Source organism: Cygnus olor, chromosome 9 (genome assembly GCF_009769625.2).
Source record: "Cygnus olor isolate bCygOlo1 chromosome 9, bCygOlo1.pri.v2, whole genome shotgun sequence".
NCBI lineage: Eukaryota > Metazoa > Chordata > Aves > Anseriformes > Anatidae > Cygnus > Cygnus olor.
In genome coordinates this window covers 22603165-22628396 of record NC_049177.1, presented here as the reverse complement: position 1 = coordinate 22628396, position 25232 = coordinate 22603165, and the positions used below count along the sequence as shown (strand labels likewise).

Here is a 25232-nt window from a genome sequence, read left to right as displayed (position 1 = left end):
GGCTGTAAGGCTAGTGAGGGATAGCAAACTTACTCACAGCCACTCTGGCAGGTAGGTGAATAGAGAAAGGCAGTAAAGATAAATGTGTTATCCAAGCAATAGGTGACACACTCGCTATTTTAGAAATTATTTAGACTTTTTCGAAGCACTTTACAAACGCAGCCTCAAAATTCTGTTAATGACTGTGTCTGGAAGTCAGGCAGCTAATCATTCAAAAACAGAAGCATAGCAAAGCTCAAGATGTTGGCAGCTGTTGCTAAAAAGTATGGTATGCAAAAGTTTTCACAGTACTGTCCGCTCTCCACTGTGATAAAATAGTCTGAAAGATTTTTTCTTAAGGATGTGTTTGCAGTGTTGTGTTCTGGAAGCTAATCTGGCAGATAGTAGTAAAGTTCTAGGTCTACGAGGACCTGGCTGAGGAAAAAGCTTGAAATAATTCCTGCAGCTGGGGAATTTAGCCTGAGTTGCCTGAGTTTTTATCTTTGCAGCCACACTGAATCTTAACATAAACGACTTTTCAGATCTGACCAGTGCTTTGCTGGTGAGAAGTTGTTTTACCATCCAGCTCTCAAAAACACGCATCTTCTGTTCCTTATGGAAGAAGCATCTCTTGGACAAACTGAAGGAAAAATGGTTTTGTATTTGAGTAGAAGTGCTTTTAAGTAAAGATGAAAAAATATACAAATAAAATCTGGTTTGTATCTAAATCACATTTTTCATGCTTTCGTTAGGGGATTGGAATTGGCCGTGGAAAAGTCCTGTTTTTTCTTTCAAAAGTATTTGTTTAGATGGGCTTCAACCATTCATTCAACTACTCTAATGCTACCAAATGCACTTAGATCCAATCATAGTTCAACATTTTTATTTTATTTGCATGTATTTGTTCAGATTAGCGTTTTAGAACCAAGTTACTTGCAACGACAGAATGCTTACGAGTGGTAACTGTATGATATCATTGCCTGAACAGAATTAAAGAAGTATGCCAAAACATGCTAAGAAATACAAGATATCATAGTCCATCTTTCCCTGAGACACGTAAGGATCATGGGCTAGACAATGCCAGGTATTACCAGTCACCAACAATCCTATACAAGAAGTCTCTTTGAGGCTTTTTTTGTATGCTTTGTAAATAGCATATTTCTAAAAGTGACATTGAGAAAGCTGCTCTAGTTTGACAAAAATTAATAGAATTTTTCAGGTTCATTACAAGAGAAATATTGGTCTGAAAAATTCATTAGGTCTTCTGGGAAATGTTCTCTTTGGGTCAAGCTGCAGCTTGGAATTAGCAGAGTGCGGAGATGGTTCACCCTCCAGGAGCAGGACTGCCTAAAACTCTTCTGCCAGCTCTGAACCAAGGATACATCCTCATCAGCTGAGCTGCTGTTAAAAACCTCAGTGAAATTTACAGGTTAAAGAGGCCATTTCTAATGTTGCTCCCACCAGATTTGCATATGTCCCACCATTTTTCCTCTACAGAATTTTCGCCTTGGTCTAATCAAAACGAGAATTGTAAACGGTGTTAGAGTTTATAAGCTCAATTCAGAGTTTTTGAACAGGAATTACTTGTCAGTCGTTGCAATATTTTAGTGCTATAGTGCTACAGTTATACAAGCAGAACAGGCCAATCTTGAATATTTAATTAATTTATTTTCCAGTTTCCCTCCGTTTGTAATGTATATATATCTATGGAACAAAGTGTTCTGCAGAAGTGATGTGTTGATTAGTGACCTTCTGAATTGTGATACACGTTGGACAGAGAGCTTGGAACCATGAGTAAAATAGCCTTGTATCGAGCACTTTAAAAAGCTGAGGACGTTACCAGCTTTCCCCTTCACTGTGATCATTACAACAAGGTAGGTAAAACAATCCCAAGGGGCAATGTACAGTTACCTCTGAGCAGAAATTAAGGAACGTCTAGTTCCATGATGTTAATTATTTAAATCAAGTAAGCAATCATGTAGTGTCCAAAACAAAGAAAAAAACATCATAAAAAGCTAACTTTAAACAAAGCCATCTGGAGATCCAAATCCCTCTGTAGTCCTTAAAAAAAAAAAAAAAAAAAATTGCCATTAGTTTCAGTTTGGGACCATGTGCAGTTTTCTGTCAGGCTATGCCCTGATGTATGAGTACAGAGAACCAGGTGGGAAGTGACATAGCTCTGCTTTTGAATGATTAGTAAGAACATGATTTTTGCCCAATTATTGCAAATATGACTTCAGGCCACATACCTGAAAATGCAAAATGGACTTCTAATCAGTGTTTCTACAAAAAAAAAAAAATCAAGACTATAAGCATGAAAGTTTTAGAATCTATAGAAGTATAATTTGGTGCAAATACTGTTGTTATTATTATTACTATTATAATAAGTAATCAAAACCTAACCTAAGTATATTTACATGAAACCATAAGATAATACAGCACGAAATAGTGAAGCTATTCTGTGCTTCTTGGGTTAGAGGTTGGAGGACTTCTTTTTGGTGCAGGGTGCATGTAATAGAATAAAAATAGGTTGTTTGCCTCTCCTCCTTTCTCGTTAACTGTTCAGGGAGCCTAACTTAGCTAGATGCCTTTCCTTGGGTCCCTGAAATTAAATGAGATAAATTCAGGCCTCTTGGGACTCTTGGCAGTGCATTCTTGTTGCTACAGCCATTGCACAGAGAATTCACAAGTGAACTATAAGTAGAAAAATGAAGGCAAAGGATGCTGGGGAAATAAAGGGCTATCAGTGCTTATGTTGGGCAGTGGCAAAGCTCGCCAGCCACCCGGCCACTCTTAGTGCAGAGAGCCCTAAAGAGGAGTCGTGACCCTCATTTGAGGAGCTGGCAGAAATCACTCCTTCATATGCTGCCTGTGTATTATTTTGCATGTATTTTCTGGATACAGCAACTTGTTGGTAGATTTATTGGCAGTGCACTGAGAAGTAGCTTTAGGACAAGTTAATTTGGGCTCTCTTGGCCTTGACAACACCTGCTTAAAATATGATTCCTTCTATGTATGACAAGAATACAGAGATTATATTATGATAGTTCCCTGACAAGTGACTTCAAAAAACAACATAGAAGGCTATTTTTCAGAAGGGCCATTAACCATCTGGCAGCCCATTTTCCACCCTCCTTCATTGTAAGCATAATAATACGAACAGCATTCAAGAACAAGACAGATCAAAGTCTGCTGTTTCCACGGAAGACGCATCCTGGCAACTCTATAAACAAAGGTTTTCAAGTGGGAAACGTGTTTTACCTTTACTTTTCCTTCAGTGCTGTAAGGCCAGCTTATTCTTTAGATTTTCTGTACAAAACATTTTTTTTTTAAATGAAAGATGGAGTTTATTTTGCGTGTATGTTCACGTACAACACATACAACGTGGGGCTGGTCCTCCTTTTGGCTCCCCCTTGGGTCCAGTGCCTGTGATCGCCAGAGAGAGGACCTGGCTGAATGTGATACGGTCTAGTGGTTTGCATGCCTGCCTTTCCTTCCGATGGAGGGCGAGGAGCAGGGAGGGGGTGGTGGTGTGCACCATACAGCTTTGCTCCAATACGGGGCAAATGCAGCTGGATGCTCCAGGGAACGCGCTGGACCCAGCGCCGTTCCCTGATCCACCTGCTTTGTAGCCCAGGTGATTCATCCCACAGAAAGCATCGCCAGCACAGAGAATACAACCCCCACGCTGAGTGACCAACAGGTGAGGTTGGTGTAATGCCCTGGGGGCTAGAAAGGAAGAACCTTACTGGTTTGGCACTTGGGTTAAGATCCCTGCCCTTTTAAACTCCCGTGATGTCTTTCTAAGGCTGAAAATGGGAACAAAACGATGCTGTAAATTACAGGTCCTAAAACAAGAGGGAGACTGATGTGCAGGTACCCACTGTGTCCTGACCTACCGTCCGCAATCACTGAATCACCGTGCTGGCCCAAAAAGTCAGTGGATTTATGTGGTAGGAAATTCAGTTCAGGATCAAAGCATTTGAAAGCAAGTCAACAAATATGAAGCATTTGAGAGCAGCAGCTGATGTTCCCCCAGAGATCTAACATGTGATTTCTATAATCATAAAGAAATATTTAACTTTGTTTGCTTAAACCAAGCAGTGTTTTGCTGTGAGCATTAATCATCTGGTGTCACACAATGGCACACTGACTGTCACACATTGAATCACATCTCCTGCAGCACTGTTACGAATATTCTGGATGTACTCCACAGCTGTAGAAAGAAGTGCTTCATGCCTTGCTAGCTATAGAGCAAACACACTCTTGCTGCTTCATTTTGTATTCAGAAGCTCTACAAAACAGGAAAGGCAGCATGCAAAATGAGGAGGAATGCTATTGAAGCTCAGCTGCTGATCTTTCACAATTTCACTGCAAAAACTCAGGGGTCTGAATGGATAAAAAATTACAAGTAGCAGTAGAAACGATAAGCTACCGTAATCAACAGAATTACACCTAGTCACATTTTTTAATAAGATTTGTTTGCCTGAAAATGTAACAACTCCACATAATGTTTCCTGCTGAAAGCAGGGCCCCTTCCCCCGGTACAAGTCAAGGAGAAAAGAAATTTCGTGTTTTCCAAGTGCTGGAATACAGCACGGAACTGGCAGAGCAAGGCAAAGTGGAGATTTGGTGTCCTATAACACCAGCACTTGGGCTGAAAGGCAGCGTTAGGTGGAGTAAGTGGAAGGTACCCTATTCAACTGGAGATACTTTAAGGTCTTCTTGTCTTTTGAACGAACATACGAGTCAAGAATGCCTTCTCTACAAAGTCAGTAGACCTGTTTTAGATTTGATAGTTATAATTGTGTTTTGTGAATGCGAAATGCTTGTTACTCAGAGTGCCCCATTTGGTGAGGCCAGCACTCCCACCTGCATAGCAGCAGGTACAAATACCCGGCTGAGGGACAAAGCGATGGAAAATCAGTCCAAGGAACTCTTAACTACCCCCAGTACTGCCGAAACAGTGGAGTGCAGCAGTGTCTCCCCAGTGCCAGAGAACAGTGATGTAGCCCTCAGGACGTGCATATTCTCCTTTCTTCCCGAGTTTCTTGTGCCTTTGTGAAGTCTTTATGACCATGTGATATGGCAAATGCATTCTCTGACTTCAACCAGAAACACATTTTCATTACATTTCATCTCTTTTGGCAGGACGTGCCAGTTTCTAGCTACAGTGTGTCTTTGTCCTTCCTATAAAATAAGCACTGAAGGGAAATAATGCTCTTTCCGCTTGCTTGTAACACCAGGCTGCCATTTTTTCAAACTGAAAGCAATTGGGAGCAAATTATTCGGATTTCCTGAGAAAAGTTGCATGAACAATACATCTTCAATAAAAATAGATGGCACTTCACTCTTCTTTTCCCCATGATTGTAGGAGGCCCTGCTTTCTGTTTTCAGCTAGAAAACATCTTTATTATGCTTGCAGACAGTGAATAATAACAAGCCTTTCATTTGAACTACTTTTTTTTTTTTTTCTTGGCAATAAGACTTGTGGAAAGAACAGGGATAAAAAAAATCAGAGATGTCAGGAAACAAGTTCTGCCTGTAAATACACATTCATAGGTCTCAGTTCCATCATTGGCTGCAGTGGAGGCAGCTGTCTGTGAATTTTAAACAACCAAATTATGTTCGTCATTCAGCTGCATTGCTTCGCGTGCTTTCCTGTTTTTTCAGTCCTTTCTTCGCATATGTAGAGCTCGGTGGTTTTTATGGTCTTGTCCCAGCAACAGGGTAACATTAATCAGAACTGTAGCTCAGGAGAACATCCCGTATCATCGAAACTAGAGCAAGAAGGGATTGCTCTTTGAAAGAGAGTAGGTATTCGTTAAAGCACATTTGTACTAAAATTCAGTGATCTTCTATGAAATTGTTATTTGTATAAGAGTACTTATACTCTGTTCCCCTGCCTGTCCCTGCACATTTATTAAATATGTGTATGCAGGTGTGCATAAATATGCACACTCAAATGTATATACACTTCTACGGTTACACTTACCTATAAGTACACATATAAAATGGGTTGGCTGCACAGGTGGCATCCTGTGTATTGTGTGTACATGCACCCACCTACACGTATTCAGTATATGAATGAAACAGATGTACATGTGAGGGAGAAAAGTACTGGGGAGAAAGGAAGGAAAAGGTGCAAAGTATTTCAGACAAAAGGAAAGGCTGCGCAATATAAAGAATTTGAGAACTGCTGGCATTGATAATGCCAGACTGAATGAGTCAAATGTATTATGAGTAGTTTTCCTGTTCCATATTTAAAAAGATTATGGCTATTTATCCTAAATATCTAACATATGACAACTTCGTAAAGCCAGCTTATTAAAGGCGTGCTGTGGTGACTCGTAAGTATTCCCATATTTGCAAGATGTGAGTTTCAGGAAGGCAGGATTTTGATATATGACGTGAAACAATTTTTTCCCTATAATTCAGGTAATCAATTCCCCCCCCCCCCCCCCCCCAAAAAAAAAAAAAGAAACATAACTCTTTAGCAATTGTCAGCAGTTACATAAATAAACACAACAATTTATGGAAATTCGGTAGCATCTGCAATGATGGAAGTTAGACAGGAGAATAACCAGAGATGCTGCTTCAAATGGCAGAGTGCAAAAGGAAGCTTAGAAGACTGCAACAGGAAATTATTTATCAAAATTAATTTAGAATGATTTTTGTATGATTAAAATTACCTCATGAAACTTATGTTCAATAAATTAGGAAGCGCTTAATGAGCATTGTATTCCACTGGGGATTATTAACAATTAAAATATGAAAAGGTGAAACAGGAGATTCATAACAGAGACGTGGATGGAGACAATGAGACTGTCCTGCTCTTATCAGAGTTTTCATCTCTTGGTGGCTTCATCAACTGTCTGACTTTATTCATTTTGGCAGCTTTGGATAAGATGTTTCAATTTTTGAGAATAGACAGAAATAGCATTTGGACAAGTCAGGACTGACAGAAAGCTCATTAAAATGGATGGCAGTTTGCCTATCAATTTCAATGAGCTCTAAACCATGACCTCCCTAAAAGAATGCTTGGTTCATTCTCGTGAAAAATCTGTCAGGTATCTGGCAGATACCATCTATTTATTTATTTATTTATTTTCTTCTGTAGGCACATGGAAGTTTGACTCTGCTCCAATTGAATGCAATGGCCTTGCTCTTAAGGACTAAAAGGTTAAGCACAAGCTTAAGTGCATCTGTGGATGAGGGATGCAATAACTCTGTGCAATATGAAAAGCTGTGTTTTAAGGTGAAAGGGGAAATATATCTTATCTCAGTGAGACTTATAATGGGAGAAATCATTATTGCACTTCAATGAACAGGAGTGCTGCATGCCACTGACTTCGGATATAATTTTGTTTTCCCTTTCACATACCCACGGATAAGTTGCCAACTACAAGAGAAGGCAAGTTATGCCCATTCTATTTTTTAGGAAATGTATATTGTCTGTAAAGAAAAGAAACTTTTGAGAAAAAAAAAATCTCAAATCATTACTTATGCGTGTTCTTTCTGTAGTGTCAGAAAAAGTTTACTTCATCCAGAATTTTTGACTGACATTTTATTAGTAAAGGCAAATTTGATAGTGTCTCCTAAACCAAATAAAAATGCCATTCTTCATTCCATAAATATCTCTTTCTGTGACTTGAGCCAAAGACCATAAAATCAATGGAAAGACTCAATCCTCAGTGCCAGATATTGTCGTTAGGCCTTGCAAGCCCTTTGTTTTTCCAGAAGGGAGGACCAAGTTTCAGTAGTGTTGCTTGGTTACAGCCCCAGCAACCCCCTTGAAACTCTTGGCTTTATAACACCTTGGAAAACCAGACATGTGTAGTTTTCTCTTCAGTTATTTATGCAGTTAGTTGTTGATTCCTTTTTGTCTGGTAACCCTGATGAACTGCTGCACTACCTCTGCTCTTCTCCTGTCCAAGGCTTTATTCTGCTGTACTTGGCTTTTCCCTGTAAACTCTCTCCAAGTCCTACCACTGGGAGTGAAACATTTTACTGGAATCCTGAATGGGCAGGACAAAAAGAAATTTGTTGCCTAGGAAACCCGACAAAATAACTGGATAGTTTATGCAAGAATGCCTGCTTATGTGCCGGAGCACAGATGAGCATATATGCGTTTAATATTGAGTTCCTTTTCTAGTGCTTCCTCTGAGTATCCATTCAGATTATGCCAATTAAATATTCGAAGAAATTCTCCCTAACCAAGTCATCCAGCATGAATACCATAGATTCCTGGTTTTATCAAAAATTAACTTTCTACTGTAGATAAATGTCATCAAATTTTTAGATCTGATTGTACTGGTGTCATCAACCTAACGGTCTGAAAACACCAACAGGTATCAAGCTAACACTAAGTAAGAGACTTCCATAAAGAACATGAAATAAAATCAACAAACTGATTTTTACAAACTGCTGTATTCCCACATCACAAAAACATAATGAAGAATTGTCAGTTAACTATTCTTTAAAGATTATTAACATAATGTCAGATCTGAAAATCTCAGCAATTTAAGTGCATAGGCTTTAAAGGCAGATTGCTCGTCTGGTCTGATTTTAATGAAGCCAGTCTCTGTGAATCACGTATGAATGCTGACCCTATTCACATTAACAGATTTTTTGCTGTTGACTGCCACAGCGCCAGGATTTCATGGTCTGAGTATTTCAGTTATTATGAAAGGGGGGAAGGATAATATTATTGCCTTTCTCCTACTCTTTGTCTGTCTGCTCTGTTCAATTAGACTAAACTCTCTGGAGCAAACTCTCTTTAGTGCCTTTCTGTGGTGCCCAGAACAACAGGGCATCTTGTGGCCTACAGCAGCCATGATAATTTGAGTTGTTGCTGTCATTAGTCAGGTCTCAGGATGAAATGGATTCTGCACAGTTCATACATATTTCAGGAGAGCACCAGCTGGATCTGTAGGACATGCAGGGAAGCATCTGATCAGTCGCATGTGGGTGGGAGGGACACGTGGCTGAGAAGGCTGCACACTGTGTATTTGCCCCACTCAGCCACTTCGAAAACAAAATTATTATCAGAATTGGACAAAGAGGGAGAAGCTATTTCTTTCTTGCAGGGTTGTGGTTATGCTGCTGAATTTCTAGGCAGAAGCACATTTTTATGGGCAGGTTGTGAGGATCTGAAAAAGAGTGTTTACAATGGAAATGCTGCCACCACCTTAAATATGTCATTTCACTGAAGTAGCACATCGGAAATTTTTCATATGCTTTATGAGGAAAGTATTTGCCATAGAAGATCTGAAGCCCATTAGGCTGTGATGTGGACTAATATGATGTGGACTTTCATTTAATACAGAGAAGAAAAATATTAAGTAAGAAGCCCCCAGATTACCGTCTTGTTTAATTTAAAAATGAAATATTAATTTTTATTCTGAGCAGGTAGAGAAAAGATGTGCTTAAGTGACCTGATGAGACTCTTCATACCCCATTCTCTGCCCACCCTGTAGTTAACTCTGTACAACCTGAAGTTTTAGTGAAACCTGAGTGGAATAGCTATTTTGTTAAATTTCAGATAATGAACTGATGAGTCAACATTTGGGGCCACAAATACCTTTGTATATTGTATATCTTGTATTTTACTGGCAAAATAAAATTTGCCAGTAAAATTTCTAACAGAATGTTTTGGAGACTTCAAGCACTCTTCGTGAAAGTATGAGCCTTTATATGTAAAAATCTATTTTAATGACCAGCCTTTATAATGACCAAGAAGAAGAGAAAAGGGAATTCTGAAGGAAAGGGAGGAGAGGGAATAGTTTTACTGTGAAGAAAATGAAAGGTCGGAAGGCAGAACCGTAGAAGTTCATGACTATGTTATTTCCAGTTGAGTATCCCTGGGCAGAGGAGTTTACTATGTAATTTTTTTCACATTGATCCTAATCCATTTATCCCCTCGTCTTTCAGTATGAAGGCTAGGCTCATGTGAGGAAGGAGCTATGCCTGCAATGTGGGAGCTGCGCTTGCAGATCAATAGGGCATGATTGATTGCTCTATTATAGCCTTATACAGCGCAACATCAAAACTTGGTTCCCGTAACTACTGCTGGAGTTTAAAAGCCACCTGTAAACTTCAGTAGAGACTAGTCAATGTCCATAACAATATTGAGCTGCTGCAATTCCATCAGTGGCATGCTGCCAGCAGCTCCACTCTGTCTGAGTGAACCAAATGAGCATTCCACCGAACCCATTTTAAGGTGGATAGCTTCACTACACATTCGCAAGACCTATAGCTTTAAACTTGAAAGAAAAATATAATATAAAAATAGACACAAAACTGACCTGTCAGTTTCCACCAAGGAGAAACGTTCCTTGTTTTCATTCTCAGATGCAAACTCAAAGAAGGTAGCCTGGAAGGTTGGGTATAAAATGGCTGAGCATGGTTAAATGGTGCAAGGACATTCAGCAGAGCAGAGAGATGCTCATAAAGGCCCTTGATGAACATTGCTTAAAATATCAGGCTCTACAAGCATCTATTTTGTTTTCATCCCAAGTTCTTGGATTACTTAACAAGCTGTTTAACAGACGTTAGTGAAGGAGGGGATGTTTTAAGCAAAGGCAAGCTAAACTTCAAATGGGCAAAACCGTGAAAGAAGTCAGAAACGTGCAGTCAGGGAGATTGATCGGGGTGACCACGTGTCTGGCAGCAGGTATCACCCACCTACCTGCAGCCACCTCAGGGAAGGATGGACAGCTCACTGATACCAGCTACACCAGCAGAGGGATTTGCTTGATGTGCTTAAGGGATCGGTGACAATTGCTCCTAACGCCGCTGCGTTGTGAGGTGACAGGGTTGTCCTGGAGACTCTGAATCTGTACGGCCCCGGCCAGGATCCTGACAGGTCACCTCTCTTCCGAGGATGTCGAGCCTCCTCTCTGTACAGGGGAAAAGATGGGAAGATAAGCATGGGCTGTAGACAAATGGCCTTCTGCACGATGTGAGGATTTCATGCAGCAGCAAGACATGTCTGAAAGGTAGGAGGGTGAAAGAAGAGAAGTACCTGCAGTCATTGCACAGCTGGCTCGCCATGCTTTGACAACAAAGATAGTGTTACAGGATCAAGTGTCTTTTTAAAATGTGCCAACCTGTATTGCTGATGGAGATTGTTGCACAGTGAAAACAGGACAAAATGGTTTTGTTTTGTTTTTTCTTGGTGTCATTGGCTTGGTGTCATTACTGAAAGACAGAAGGAGTCTCAACAAAGGTGTATAATTTATTATAAAGATGTGCAACAGGCACGCTGAGGTGCGGAATTTGTATTTTGGCAAGTTAGATCCATGAAGAGCTGCACGGAATACTAGTTAATGTACTAGGAATGTATAATTATGTCAATAAGAACTAATTATGTTAATTATGTCTTTGGGGGGGGCAACTTCATGATGCATAAAGCAAGATAATTGATGATTAAGTTAGCAGCAAGGATGCATTGGATTCGTAACTTACAGGTGTGTTTGTTACTAAATTATGCTCAGATGAACTGCTTCAGAATGCGAGATAACATCTCATAAAACCCCTATAAAAATAATTGAAGGGCAATAGAGCATGAAAACACTATGTCCAAGTCCTCTACTCTTCTAAGTTCAGAGGGTTCTCATAATAAACCTTCGCATACAAGCAACACCTGCTACATAGCAGTAAATTGTGTGCATTTTGAACAAAGCGCAGCCTGAATTCTGAGTTTCCTGCCTTTTAAATACCTTTACAAATTGCATTTGTAAGTTAACCCTGCAGTTCATTTCTGTTGATCAGCTTTGGCATGTGCAATTGACTGAGACAACATAAATAACTGGGTGTTTGCATCATGCAGGCAAACAGCTAGCTATTTGTGCGAGCGGTTTGGACAGATCCATAACCAGCTCTGTCAGAGCCTATGCGAACTCAGTGGCTCTTATCTGGATATAAGAACTCTTCACTCTGGGAGGGTTTATCACCTTTTTTTTTTTTTTCTTAAAGATGATCTTAAAATTCAGCAGATTTTAATCCCTTAGAGTGATCCATGTTTTCCACTTGTATAGTTGTAGGACTAAAAGGTCTCGAAGGACTTTGCTGTTAAGTAGCAATCTGAGCAGGCTTCACTGGGATCAGCTGCACAGGAGCTTGACGCTTTCCATCACACGTGCTCTCTGGTTTGAGTGGAGGTTAAGCTGTAGCAGTCACCAGAGCAATTCCCACTCTGGATGTCCCTAAGAGACAGAATAAGCAGCCCTACTTCTTTTGTATCAAGGGCATTTCAGATTTAAATGGAAAGTAGGCATGGTTCAGTGAAAGCTAGGCCTGCTTGGAGCCGCTGAGTCCTGGGAAGCAGCTGGGGATAACGCTCCTGGAGGCTAGGCCAGACCCCACAACTGCTCAACACACCAGGACAAAAGCCTTCCAAATCCCAATTGCAAGTGTTTGCTTATAGCCTACCTTGTCTCAACTGCTCATCTGCCGAGCTTGCCATTTGCTGTTTTTCACGAGACAAAGCTGAACATGTGCTCCAGCGTCTAAAATGTTTCCGTATCAAGGCTGCCAGTTGTGTCAGGAGAAACGTCTTTTGACTGACAGCCTTTTCTTAAAGGCCAAATGCCTAAAATAATACACAGGAGTGATATTTTTCACACAGAATATCTATTTCACTGGTATAGCTTCAGAAGTAGCACACCTATAGCTCATCAAAGCATTTCATGGGCTTTTAATGTATTCTACCCTTAAAGTCAGCTGGACTCAAATGTACTCCCATTGCTGTGAGAAAATTCACAATGTTTTATTGCCTATGAAAATTTTGCTAAGATTTCAGTGTGAGAAGAGGCAGACCCATTTCACTGGCAGGACTGACACTGACATCTCGATATTTCTGTGACTTTTATTAGTTAAGTCTATAGGAGTGCACGATGTTTCAAGATATAGCGTGATGTCTCATAAATCATGTTTCGAAAAAAACAATAGCTGTTCTCTACACATTCTGCCCAGTTCACAAAGTATTTGAGTCACTTCATTCTCCACTCTGACTTCCACCAATGAACAAGTATAAAGAACACAGAGATAGTCATGACTTATAGTCATGATAGTCCTCCTTTATGGTAGTCCTCGTGTAGGCAGAGCAGACTCCAGCTGGAAATATGTGGACATACCCACTTGTCTCCACTAACCGTAGACAGAGTCAAGACAATTTGCAGGCTGGCAACTGCAGCTAGGTGAGAATAATCATATTTCATCCAGATCAAGGTTTTAGATGTTTAATGTTTACTTGATTATTCTAAAATTTTGTGCGCAGATTGGATAACAGTGGCCAAGCCATACTGATGATACCAGCAGCCTCAGAAATTAGAAGTTGGTCACATACAAGGTTTTTCCTCCTTACTATTTTATGTTTCATTTCCAATCCCGTTTTATAGGATTCTTAAAATATAGCTAAGTATCTCTACTTAAAAGACATCATAGATGCTGACCCCCCCCACCCCAAACCCCAAGAAGAGAGAGGAATGGAGGAAGGTTATTGCCACAGAGGGTTTCCATTACTGAAATTAATTCCTCTCTCATAAGAATTTAGATCTATGATTTATGATAGCCACCAATTTCTCACTGCAGGCAAAGTGAGAGGAAATGAGTCAGCCTGGACAGACATCATGAATCTAATTTTTTTCCCTAATGCTTGACATAATCTAGTGTGGTGCTCCCAGAGGTGTCATTGGAGATTCATATCCAGCCGAAGGGCCTCACAATCAAGGCAGAAAATTTTGTTACTTTCATGTATTGTGTGATCTGTAATTGTTTGGAATTGCATCCTGCCTCATTCATTGCAATTTCTTTTATGTCAATTTTACAGCAAAATGATCGGGAAAACAAAGCAAGAGAGAGAAAAGCGGTGTTGCACTCACTCCTTCTGCAAAATCCTGTGACACATTGTTAGGGTCCAGCTGGTGCTTATTAAATTCAGGCAGTTTTGAGATGAAAAATGCTTCCTTCTGTCACTCTTTCCAATAGAAATCTCACTACCCACCTGACTTGAGAAGTGTTCTCTATCACATATTGATTCTGGAATTTTATGTTTTATTTTCTATCACTGGTACAGAATTTAGTGAGTGGGTTTCTGCCAAAATATCAGAATAGAAATCATCCAGCTAAAATGTTTTAGCCCACATTTCAAGGGACTGGCAGTGTATGTTCATGTCTCAGCAGAGGAGGCAATTTCTAGGTGAGAGGAAGGTTTTGAAAAGTCTCACAATTATAAACAGTTATTTGAATACGTCTTAACAATTTTTTCCATAACTTAGAAGAATAACAGATCTTTTCCTTGAATATAAAAGCATTTTTATATCTTTCTCTGATATGACCTCATTTAATGCATAAGGAAGCAAAGTAAATACCAGGACAATTCTAAGCAAGAGTTCCCAGCACTTTTTTTCTCTTTTCTTTTCTTTTCTTTTCTTTTCTTTTCTTTTCTTTTCTTTTCTTTTCTTTTCTTTTCTTTTCTTTTCTTTTCTTTTCTTTTCTTTTCTTTTCTTTTCTTTTCTTTTCTTTTCTTTTCTTTTCTTTTCTTTTCTTTTCTTTTCTTTTCTTTTCTTTTCTTTTCTTTTCTTTTTTCACATTGACCAAAGGTAAATCTTCTTTTCACAGTTGCTGCGTGCGTGAATGCCTGCTGACTTGTAGCAGCACACACATCTGAAAATGGTCTCTTTGCCTCAAGACAACCTCTAAAAATGCCTAAGTAAATAACTGTTATTTTCAGAAATGCTGAGCATACTCAGCTTTTAAGTCACCTATGGTTTATTGTGGCAGCTTTGATTGCATTAAAAAAAAATAAAAATCGTAAAACAAGAAGGGAGGTGTAATTCCATATGTCAGTACTTTTCTCTACAGCCAGTATGCACTTCCAGGCTAGAAGTAATATTTGGTTTTGATAATGTTTGAAGAGGCATAACAATCTTAGAAGGTCAACAGAGTAAGTCTCTTCATGATTATTTTCCAATAAGTCTGTAATTTTAAGTTTTAGCCAATGTGCTATCTAGCTTGTCTTTAACACTAAATATGAAACTTTCATTACCATCCTCACCAGACCATTTTAAAGCAGCATTTTTATTCTCCATTTCTGCTCCTGACTATAATTGTTTTAATGATGCTTTCTGACAGCTGATACTTTTTGGCAAGCTGAGCTGGTACAGTAAAAGTCAAATTATAGTGCTGTATGCACACACTTACTAAGTTAAAATTATTTTTCTGAAGCATTCCATGGTAAATTTCTAAATTGCATCTGCCAGTCTGCAAATTATTCGATATCTGTGAAGCACAATTGGAGAAATTACACCATTTGGGGTATATAAAATGTACTTTTGAAAGTGTTCTTGGGCAATGAGCTGGCAAAGCTCACAAGCACATGACTTCAAGACTCTATTAAACAAAGTTCAGCTCCTCTTTGGAACTTTGATTAAAATAACTATGCAGCTGAGTTATCTTTTCATACAACCTGGATATATGACAGCAGGGCTATTCAGGAGAGAAGGGGACATACCATGTTATTGAACAGGTTCAGTTCTTCATTACCTCCAAGGCTGAGTTTTTCTGACAAACTGCCAGTAAGTTCCTGTGCCTAATGTTTGGACGTATCCGTGAAAGCCTCCTGTATATATGTAAATGGTACTTAGGTGAGAGGTCCCATTAAGGGACTGGAGGGGACTGCTGTAACTATGTTTTGACAGGATCATGAGGCTCTCATCTGGTGGTATGTCCTACCCCTTGCTACTCTGTATTTTCTAGTATTATAAAATATTTTGTGTTTCTTTGAACAGAATCGATTACTGGTTGAACATCTCTCTAGTTCCTCAGGTCTGACTACAAGCAACCAGAAATTCTGTAAGTCCTATTCAACCTGCTGCTCCATCCTGAGTGATACAGATATTATTCCACCAGTTTTATCACCAAGCAGAGGATTCATCAGACAGAACTGGGACTCAGGGCTGCCTTCCCCAGTAAGTGTTTGGTGTACCGGTCTGATTACAAGTTTATAGATGAGAGACATTGACAAAGGGTAACTAAGGCTGAAATCTCTTCCTCAGCTTTGAAGCTTATTATGTTAATGCAAGGAGGCCTTTTATCTTTCAAAGCTAGATCAGATTACAAATAAGATTATATGCTATGGTGTCAGCTATGGCTGAATCCCTACAGCATCTACCAGCTTCTGGATGTGTACATTGCTCAGCCGTAACTTGAGGGGAAAATGCCCTGGAAATTATAGAACACGTTTCAGTGGAAAGTCAAAATGGGCAGAAACCTCATGTTCTTGACTGCACTGGCACATTTTTTATGTTTAGATTTAATGTCTCATTTGCATGCAGGATATTTTGTATGTAAGATGATCCATAAATGTGTTTACATGCATATGCATGTACAAATGCATGCTGTTGTATTCTCACTTCCATACGTCATTTTGCTGTTCACCAAATGTTATTAAGGTAGAAGACAGTGTAAACGTATGAATATTGTTGATACTGTAGTAAGGCCAGAAATATAAGAAAATATAATGCCAAAACCTAAAAAAACGTTAACTGACTCTTTTAATTCTTTGTTTTTATTGTGTGTGTGCGTGTGTGCTTTTTTTTAAGCTTCCTTCTGATTCCTTCAAGTATCTCAGCTGGCATGACATAGAGGAACATGATGTTCAAGGAAATCAGCTTCACTGTCCCCGAGTGAGAAAAGGTAAAGAACAAAAAGACATATTTATGTTTATGCCTCATCTCTATTTATTCTAAAAACGTGCTGTTAAATGTTAGAGATGAAACCATGGAGTTCAGCACTGTTTTGAAAAGGGATGGGATTTTGCTCCATATTGTACATCCTTACGTTTTTTTAAATTGCTATGAAAATACTCTTTGTAACTCTGAAAACAGGAAACAAAAGGCAGAAGTCTTAATTTAAAAAATTTTAGTATTCTGATGTTTACTACCTCTCTCAAAAGTTCATTAACATTTAAATACTATTCAAAATGCTAAAGGCATATACCAAACAAGAAACCAAGAGTGAAGTCCAGTCCTGCAAACAGTGACAAATACTTTACTCTAAGGCTAAAATCTAAAGGTGTACTCAAGAAAGAGGAATGAAAGATGGATTTTAAAATCTGGTGTTTGCGTGTTAGCCACTGCCACGCTGTCCTTTCTTTCGTTAGAAATTTAAAGATGTTCATAGCTGTAAGCATTTCAGTAGACCCACTGACTTTAAGCCTTCAGCATGTGTTGTTCTTAATACAAAGAAGTTTTAGATGAGGATATTAGGCTAAGTTGCTGCTGTTGTCAGTGACTGTCAAGTTAGAAACATATCTCTTGCTCAGGACAGTTGAAGGATAAGTACATCTCTGTTACATAATCTTAGTTAAACCCTATGAAAGAAAATATAGAAACAGTATTTTAGAACTCAGATGCTTGTGCGCAACCGTTTAGAAAAAAAACTTTTTTTCTGAGCTGTAGAAGAAATGTCACTTACTAACCATGTACCAAATCATCATGACCTTAAATTGCTTGCTGAATAATGGGCCCAGAAATGGTAGAACATCTTCACAATAATTTACTTCATTGAAGCCTGGAAACCTACGCACCTTTAATACTATATATATTCCCCCATTTCAGATATCATCCCAGCCATATATATAATCTTTCAGCAAGTAGCTAAATGCCAGTTCTATATCACATCCATTACTGTAAGTCTTTTTTTTTTTTTTTTTCCCGAGCAGGGCCTTCAGAAGAAGAGCTGTTTTTCAGAGGAGAAGAACATACTTTGAAAAAAAGAAAACTAGTAACTGACACAGAGAAGTGGCAAAAGAAGCTTCAAGAGAACTGGGAAAACTGTGCTGTAAAACTTTCTCATTAGTTCTTTGTTCTGTGATTGTAAATAAGCCAAATAAATAATGCACTGGCTGCTCCTTGCAGTTAGTAGTTTTAAAGCTCAGGTTGGCACCACAACACTTTAAACCAGAAGGTTTAAACAACAAGCTGGAAGGAACACTGGAATACGTTGCAATTTGAGTTCTGACCCAGTGAGAAGAGTTAGCTCCTATCTTCTGATAAAGCTTCATTTGTGCTTGGGCATATAAAAACAGTGAAATTCTTTGCCGCCTTAGCACCTTCCTCAAAAAAATGATAAGCAAATGTTAGAGAATGGAGTAGTTTCATTTCAGTTCTGCCTCTCTGTCCTCATACCACCTTAGGCAATTCTTTTGGCTGAAGTTACCACATTACTGCAGGTTCTCATCAGGAATAAGTGATGACCTCCCTGAGATCAAGGAGGAAGCCATGTAGGAGCTTATCTTTAAGCCATGATCACTTAGTCCTGCTTTGTCCACCCAGCACACACACAGGCATCCCTAATCAAAGAGGAAGGAGGAGACTGGAAGAAAGGTTCACATGCTTAAGAGATGTTTTCTGGAATAAAAGAGCACATGGGAGAAAATAAAAAAAAGGTTCACATGCTTAAGAGATGTTTTCTGGAATAAAAGAGCACATGGGAGAAAATAAAAAATAATGAAGCAAAGAAAATGGGAGATTATGGAAAAGACTGTTGGAGAGTGGGTGGAGGAAGGAGACCAGTGGATCAGATGACGATACAGAGAGCTGGAGTTCGAGAAACACTCCCATCTGCAGCCCCACGCAGATGACTGCTATCTGATTGGCAAAACTCCAGCTTTTTCTATCATTACCGCTTCAGGTGACCCTTACTTTCATTGCATTATGCAGTGCATCGCTATGATTCAAAGGCAAATTTGGCACCACCTTTTGTTTTTAATTGGTGGAAGAGTAGCATAATAAAATCGATTCACCTTTTAACTAATTCTGACGTTGAAAAGATTTAATAATATAGTTACTAGAATGCAAGAAAAAAAATAAGTAATTTCTATTATTTTTCTCTCCCCAGGAGCTGAACCTCTCATTCCAGGACCTGGGTGATCTTTACCAGGTGGAAAACTTCAGAAGAATTCTCCAAAGATTAATTCGTGTGGAAAAACTGTGGTTGGTGGACAATTCTTTGACAGACCTAAGTGCCATACGGTTGCCAAGGTAGACAAAATGTTCTGCATATATATATATATTTTTTTTGATATCATAGAAGTAAAAACTGTTATTTACGTAAGTAATGGCTGGAGCAGACTCTTGCAAACTGCCAAAATATGATATTTTGGGAGTTGTTATATTGAGAATCTCATCAGTATATTTCTATTCTGAGTTCATGTAATACCCGAGTTGAAAATATTTAGTAAGGAGGTAAGATGATGTCCCCTTTATTCCTGGTGGATAATTCATGAGTCTTCTCAAGTTCAGTGATATTCTTCCTAAAAGGGAACTTGTTAAACACTGAAAGAATGTGTACGAAGAGATGGTGGAACATGACCTGAGCAGAGAGGCCAGGTGCAACCATTACAACTATATTTTTACAATGGGTCTATTGCTATTCTGATGTCTTGTGGCCAGGTATATCAAAAGTTCTAATACAGGGAACAGGAGTAATGATGTATCTATTGTACAATACGGAGAAAGCTGAGAGTGTAAAGTATAAGGATATTATCTTGCAGACCTTGGTTAGCAAAAATAACACATATGTTAAAAAGTGTGAAAACAGGTCCCTAGGAATCAAATTGTTGTACCTCTCATTGGAAACTCCAAGATGCCATGCTTGGATTACAGGTATGTACTATTATGAATGTGGTCAGTGGTGTCATATGCTTTGTACTTTACAGATGCAGAGAACTAAATGTCAGTAAAAACTACTTTACATCCTTCAAACAGCTGCCAAAAATACCTCAGATTCAGCACTTATCACTGGCTGAAAATAACATTATGACACTAAGTGGAATATCAGACTTGAGACACACTCCACTCGAATCCCTTATACTCAAGAGGAATCCCTGTGAGTTTCAAGAAGGCTACAGGCAACAGTAAGTCTTACCATCCCGTGGACAAAAAAGTGGGTTAACACAAGAAATATTTGTGAGAGAGCACAAAAAGAGTAGGATCTCAACCAGGATCCCAAATTTGGTGTCCAATGACAGGAGAAGAGTTTGGACCAGATGACCTCCAGAGGTCCCTTCCATCCCGAGCCATTCTGTGGTTCTGTGAAATACAAGCTCTCCCAAGTAATCTCTTTATTTGCCCGTATTCCCAACCATCACAGGTGCTTCAGGAAGGTGGGCTGGCAAGCCATTATCTGAGAATAGCCACAAAGTATTCAGAAACTTCCTGGGAGGCTTTCTAATCATGTGAATGGCAGTTCATGAACTGAACTAAGTCCATGGATCACATTTAGAGACAGCGAGTAGGGCAGATAAATTAGATTCTCTTTTATTAATAGAAACTACCTATTACTCAAACTCTCTTCTGTCTCATTGCATCACTCATGTATTCCGAAAGGAGTCTAAATTGCATTAGATGTCAGAGGTGGAATGAGAAGGATGTGTTGAAAGATGGGAGCTAAAGCAAGAGACATTTCAGTTACCTTCATTTGATTTTTCTGGATTTGGTGCTTTCTCTCTGTGACAGCACTGTGGGAGCTGCACTGCCTTGAATCCTCCACCTGGTGTATGTACAGGTTGCAGGCAATGCTATGTAGCATGGATTTAACTGAGCTGCCTCAGATACTAGAAATGAAAACTCAAATCCATGACAGAGTAGAGAATTCAGGGCAAGATAATTTATTCTAAGTCTCATGCACATTTTGACACTCACATCCCTATTCCATTTTACCCAATTAATGTTGACTCCAAAACCCTATTGCCAGGAAAAAAATTGGACATAGGTCAAAATGGGGAATGAAGCGTGTTCCTTCTGAACTCCTGAAATCGACACGGTTGGGTGTTTTTCCCAACAACAAACACAGAATCTAGTCAGTCATCTACAGCAGGTTATTTCTGAGATAAACCTTACGCATGTGTCTGAGAAGTCCTTTCTTCCCGGGAGAGAAAAAAAGAGAAGGAACTTGTTAAATGGAAATCTTTCTGAGCTTCCAGTTGGCTTTTACTTCAGTCTAGTAGGCAGCCTTTTACCGGTGTGATGGTAATGCTTGTGCGTTTTAAAGATGGATAGGCAGATATCAAAGTGAAAGTTAAACAGTAAATTTAATATAATGGGTTTCACATCTTATTTACATATCAAAAGGTCCAGGAGAAGAAAAGCTGAAAAGCGCTTTTTAACAACTATTAATTATCTTTATGCCCTTAATCCTACCAACTTTTAAAGCAATTAAATATATCTCTCTGGTATTGCTTTCACTGCCAGTGTTGGAAGACAGAGTGAATCATTTTCAAGCCTAGATAAAGCCCTGACATGCTGAGCCTGAGCCCTGAAGTCCATGCTCACCTCAGAAGGCGCAGGAGCAAATGCCACAGCATGTGGGTTAGGACCCTGTGTAATGCTTGTAGGGGGCTACAATTCCATCAAACGCCTCTGCTGAAGCAAACAGCAGTCGTAATGACCAAGGTTAGAGATACTGATACGCTGTTTGAAAGGAGCAGTATGACAGGAGGTAGAGCCGTTCATTTCAGTTTGGCAGCATGCCTACCAAAGAGGGAGGACTTATTTTCTTTGTGAGAAATGGAGAGAGCTCTTCTTTGCAGAGAGCCCTGCTTCTCTCTCACAGAAGGATAAAAGTTGAGCTGAGCTTCTTGCAGTCTGAGTCTTTGATTTTCAGCAGCCTAGGAATTTCAGTCTAGGCTAACCCTGTGCCCTCTCTTTTGCATTAGACAACTGGTTTGGTTGTACTCTGTTCAAAATGTAGATACCTGGAGTGCTTTCATGAGTTTGAGGATATAAAAATTGGGCAACAGAATGAAAACTGAGAAAATGTAATTAATTCTTTACCAAATCAATTCTGCAACAAATACCAAATCAAGATTTCCAACAACACAAATATATTTTGGTTATCTTTGTATCCCCCCCCCCTTTTTTTTTTTTTGGTCAGTGTCTGTTTGGTTCTCAACATCTCCAAATAATACTTCTCTCAATTTCTATTTTTCTTTTGTCTCTTTTTAAGTGTATTCTTCAGTTTGCCAAATCTGAAAATACTGGATGGTGTCCCAAAACTACCAGAGGACTTTTCACCCCCAGATACCAGTTTTTTCCCCAAAATGTGTACTGTGCTGTAGCACTGTGTTCTTATATAATCACAACTGCGCTCGAATCACCTTATTTAAAGAATCAATAAATCCTGCACATGGAAGTTAATATTTTTTTTCTGATCAAAGAGGCATTGAATCAGAAATAAAATTCTTCTGAATGTGTTCGTGATACCACAGACATCAAGTAAGTATGGATAAATGACATAAATAAGACATAACGTGTATGCTGAGTGTCATGAATTTAGTGTATTAAAAATATTGGGTGACTTGCTGGTCTAAGAACTCTGTGTAAAAAAAAAAAAAATATTGACTCCCATTGTGTTCACCAAAAGCACGTCCAACTCCAGACCACATGTCCAATGCAGGAAATGTTACAGGGATTAACATCCAGGCTGCAAAGGGAAAAAATGAATAGAAGAACAGGCTGTGCACTTTCCTTCTTTATGTCCCACTGATGTCCTTAGTGCTTTTTAGTGGGCTTTGTAGGTGGGAAAGCCAGAGCCACCCCAATCATTTTGGCACTTAGAAAATCAAAAATAATGCAAAAAGTATTTGTTTAGGAGCACCATTGCATTTGGTATGTCTAGAAAACAGTGACAAAGTAAATCACAAAAGAGGAAAGAAGTCTTTCAGCTGGTGGCTGGTGTTGTTTAGGAATGTCTTGCTGCTTAGTAAAGGTTCCTCAAACCAAAGCTACAATGAGGGAAAAGAGCTGTGGAAGCAAGAAAGGGATTTATCAGGGCTCCCCGGGATATCTGAGTGCAATTGTCTTTGAGAGGTGTCCGTCCTTGTCTTTGATTCACTTTCTGTTCAATTTTAGCTTTTCTTCCAGGCAGCTCATGCTGGTACACAAATAGCTATGCCACTAATGGTTCGGGAAGACAATGATAGAGTCCTGGAAAATGAAGACAATTAACAGAATTGCCTAATTCCAGAGACAGACAATAAATTCTCTGCTGTGTATTGGCTACAGGCGCGGTTTGGTTCAGTTACGGAGAGAGGAATAATGAGTGCCCAGCCCTGTGTGCTCTGCAGTGCAATGGCTCGGCCACAGAAAGGCTGCAGCAGCTCGGGCTGTGTTGGATCAGAACAAGGGAAATGACCAGCTCGGGAAGTTAAGGCCCTCCCTTACGAGTATCCTTACCTCTCCCACAGCTTAGCAGTCAAAACAGTTGGTCAAGATCAAAATATTGCATGAGCTAGATCCCATGATTTGAATGCGTAACAGCACCTAGCTCAAAATATTTTGTAATGCTGTGAAAGGAAAAGTGTCAGGCTGAGGGCTCGTACACAGGAAATATCAAGATGATACAGTCCAACAAGCTCTTACAGATTCAGGGAAGAGATGTGGTTTACACAGGGACAAGAACTTCGAGATAGACAAAGCAAAACCGCGTGTGCTGGGCAGCATGGCAAACTGGTCCAGAGAGCAGCTGTCTTTCACGCAGGGAGGAAAAGAGCAGAAAACCTGAAAACCTTCTGAGGAATGAGGCCCGTATTCTACCTCGAGTCCAGAGATTTATTCAGAACTAGTATAATACAGTAATCAACATAAAACCCCAACTGTTGCATTTGGGAATGGAAAGCGTGAAAACAAAGGATGGAATATATTCTTCATGACTGAGGGCATATGTGAGAAAACACCGTCTCCTCTGAAGTAAGGCCAGGAGCAAAGGCTGAGAGGAGATGGGGTGGGAAGGAAAACCCCTGCTGGCCCGGGTGGAGACAGACAGGAGCAAGCAGCTCAACACCGCCTGCTGTGAGGCTGCTGCATTGAGAGATGGGAAAGGGGAACAAGCTTTTCCAAAGAAACTGGTTGATTGTCTCCTGGGAACACCCTCGGAGGCTTTCCTCTCTTGACCCGAAACTTGGGTCAGTCGCAAGACAGAGGAACAGACGCTGGTTTATTCTTTCCTGATGGGGAGCTGGTTCCACTGTCGGTTTTCCTTTCAGTATTTTAGTGCTCTGGCTTGGAATCCCAGATGAATCTAGGTACCATCTGGGGAGCCGCGCTGATCTTGTTTAAAGTGCATCCAGGAGCAAAAATGTACCGGTAATGTTTGAGTCACTTTGCTGCAATGAGATTTAAATGAGATGTTCACTGTCAGCACTGTCACAAGGGAAACCGGGAAGAAAGAGCAATCAGGTTCCAGCTGTTTGGCTGGACAACAGCCACGAGACAGGGGAAGCACCCTGGACACATTTCAACATCACCAGGCAGCTGGAAACCCCAGCAGCAGGAACCTTTAGAAACAAGCCAAACCAGGGATAAATTAACACACATTTTAGGCTCTAAATTTGATTATTGCTGTCTTTCCTTTCCTGCTAAACTTACACTCAGCTTGACTGTGACATTTGTTAGGGGGGAAATTCCAAGCTTGCCCCATTTCAGTGTTCCAGGCCTGGCACCACTGAGAGCAGATCCCTTGCACTTGATGAGGGCTCAGAAAAGATGAAGGAATCACTGCAGCTGCTATGAGGTTAAGAGATTGTTTTGTTCTCATTTCAAAAGATGGGCTTTTGGCCCAAGACTGTGTTGCAGTCATGAGAAACACCTGTCCAAGCCCAAGAAAAGATGGGCCCAAAGCAAATTACTCTTGAGCTTTATTCCTTTGTTTTCTGCAGTTACGTTATGGAGCGGTCTAATCAAAACCCAATCTAAGATTTCAAGAAAACCTGGAAGGAGTGGAATGAAAGTAGAGCCTTTATTTGGCTGGAGGTTTTGAGATTTTATTTACAGTGATTGCACTCTGAAATCTAGAATAATAACAACCACCTGTGAGCTTGGTATCAAAGCCTCCCAAAATGAACTGTGTATTTCTGATTAATTACAAAGATACCTTCAGACCTGATATTTCATGAAACTTTACCAGAACATTCCCAAAATCTTGCCTAACATCATGAGACAGGTCTGGGTTTGACAGAGATCAGAAGTGAGTTCCCAAGTCTCATTATAACTGTCTATCTGTCATTATGTCTCAGTCTTTCAGTATGAAATAAGGAGTAAGCAATATCAAATCAAAGACAGATTCCTGAAAGAAAATGAGAAAAAACAACACTTGTCATTTAGTCTATTTACTATCATCCCAGGAATTCCAGAGCAGGATTTAAAACATCTGAAAGTATTAAGTACATGGATCTTGGAAGCAGTCAA

The 25232-nt window shown here is 39.6% G+C and overlaps 1 protein-coding gene and 1 long non-coding RNA gene across 3 annotated transcripts; one reads left to right on the top strand and one right to left on the bottom strand.

Annotated features, from left to right (window-relative positions):
* Nucleotides 1-8414: 8414 nt before the first annotated feature.
* On the bottom strand, nt 8415-10973 carry LOC121074929. The gene is made up of 3 exons (XR_005822624.1): nt 10670-10973; nt 10287-10354; nt 8415-8908 (listed from the first exon to the last, which is right to left on the bottom strand). It is a non-coding gene; the product is annotated as an uncharacterized LOC121074929 (long non-coding RNA).
* LOC121074928 lies at nt 9848-25186 on the top strand. Of its 2 annotated transcripts, none has more exons than XM_040567573.1 (7): nt 9848-10979; nt 15803-15953; nt 16587-16680; nt 17708-17826; nt 18886-19028; nt 19706-19903; nt 21994-25186. In XM_040567573.1, exons 1-7 carry the CDS (start codon nt 10954-10956, stop codon nt 22103-22105), a joined length of 843 nt encoding a protein of 280 aa, XP_040423507.1. In that variant the 5' UTR covers nt 9848-10953; the 3' UTR covers nt 22106-25186. The 2 variants fall into 2 exon arrangements, with proteins under 2 accessions (XP_040423507.1, XP_040423508.1); XM_040567574.1 differs by lacking the exon at nt 9848-10979 and adding an exon at nt 14609-14695.
* The last annotated feature ends 46 nt before the right edge of the window (nt 25187-25232 follow it).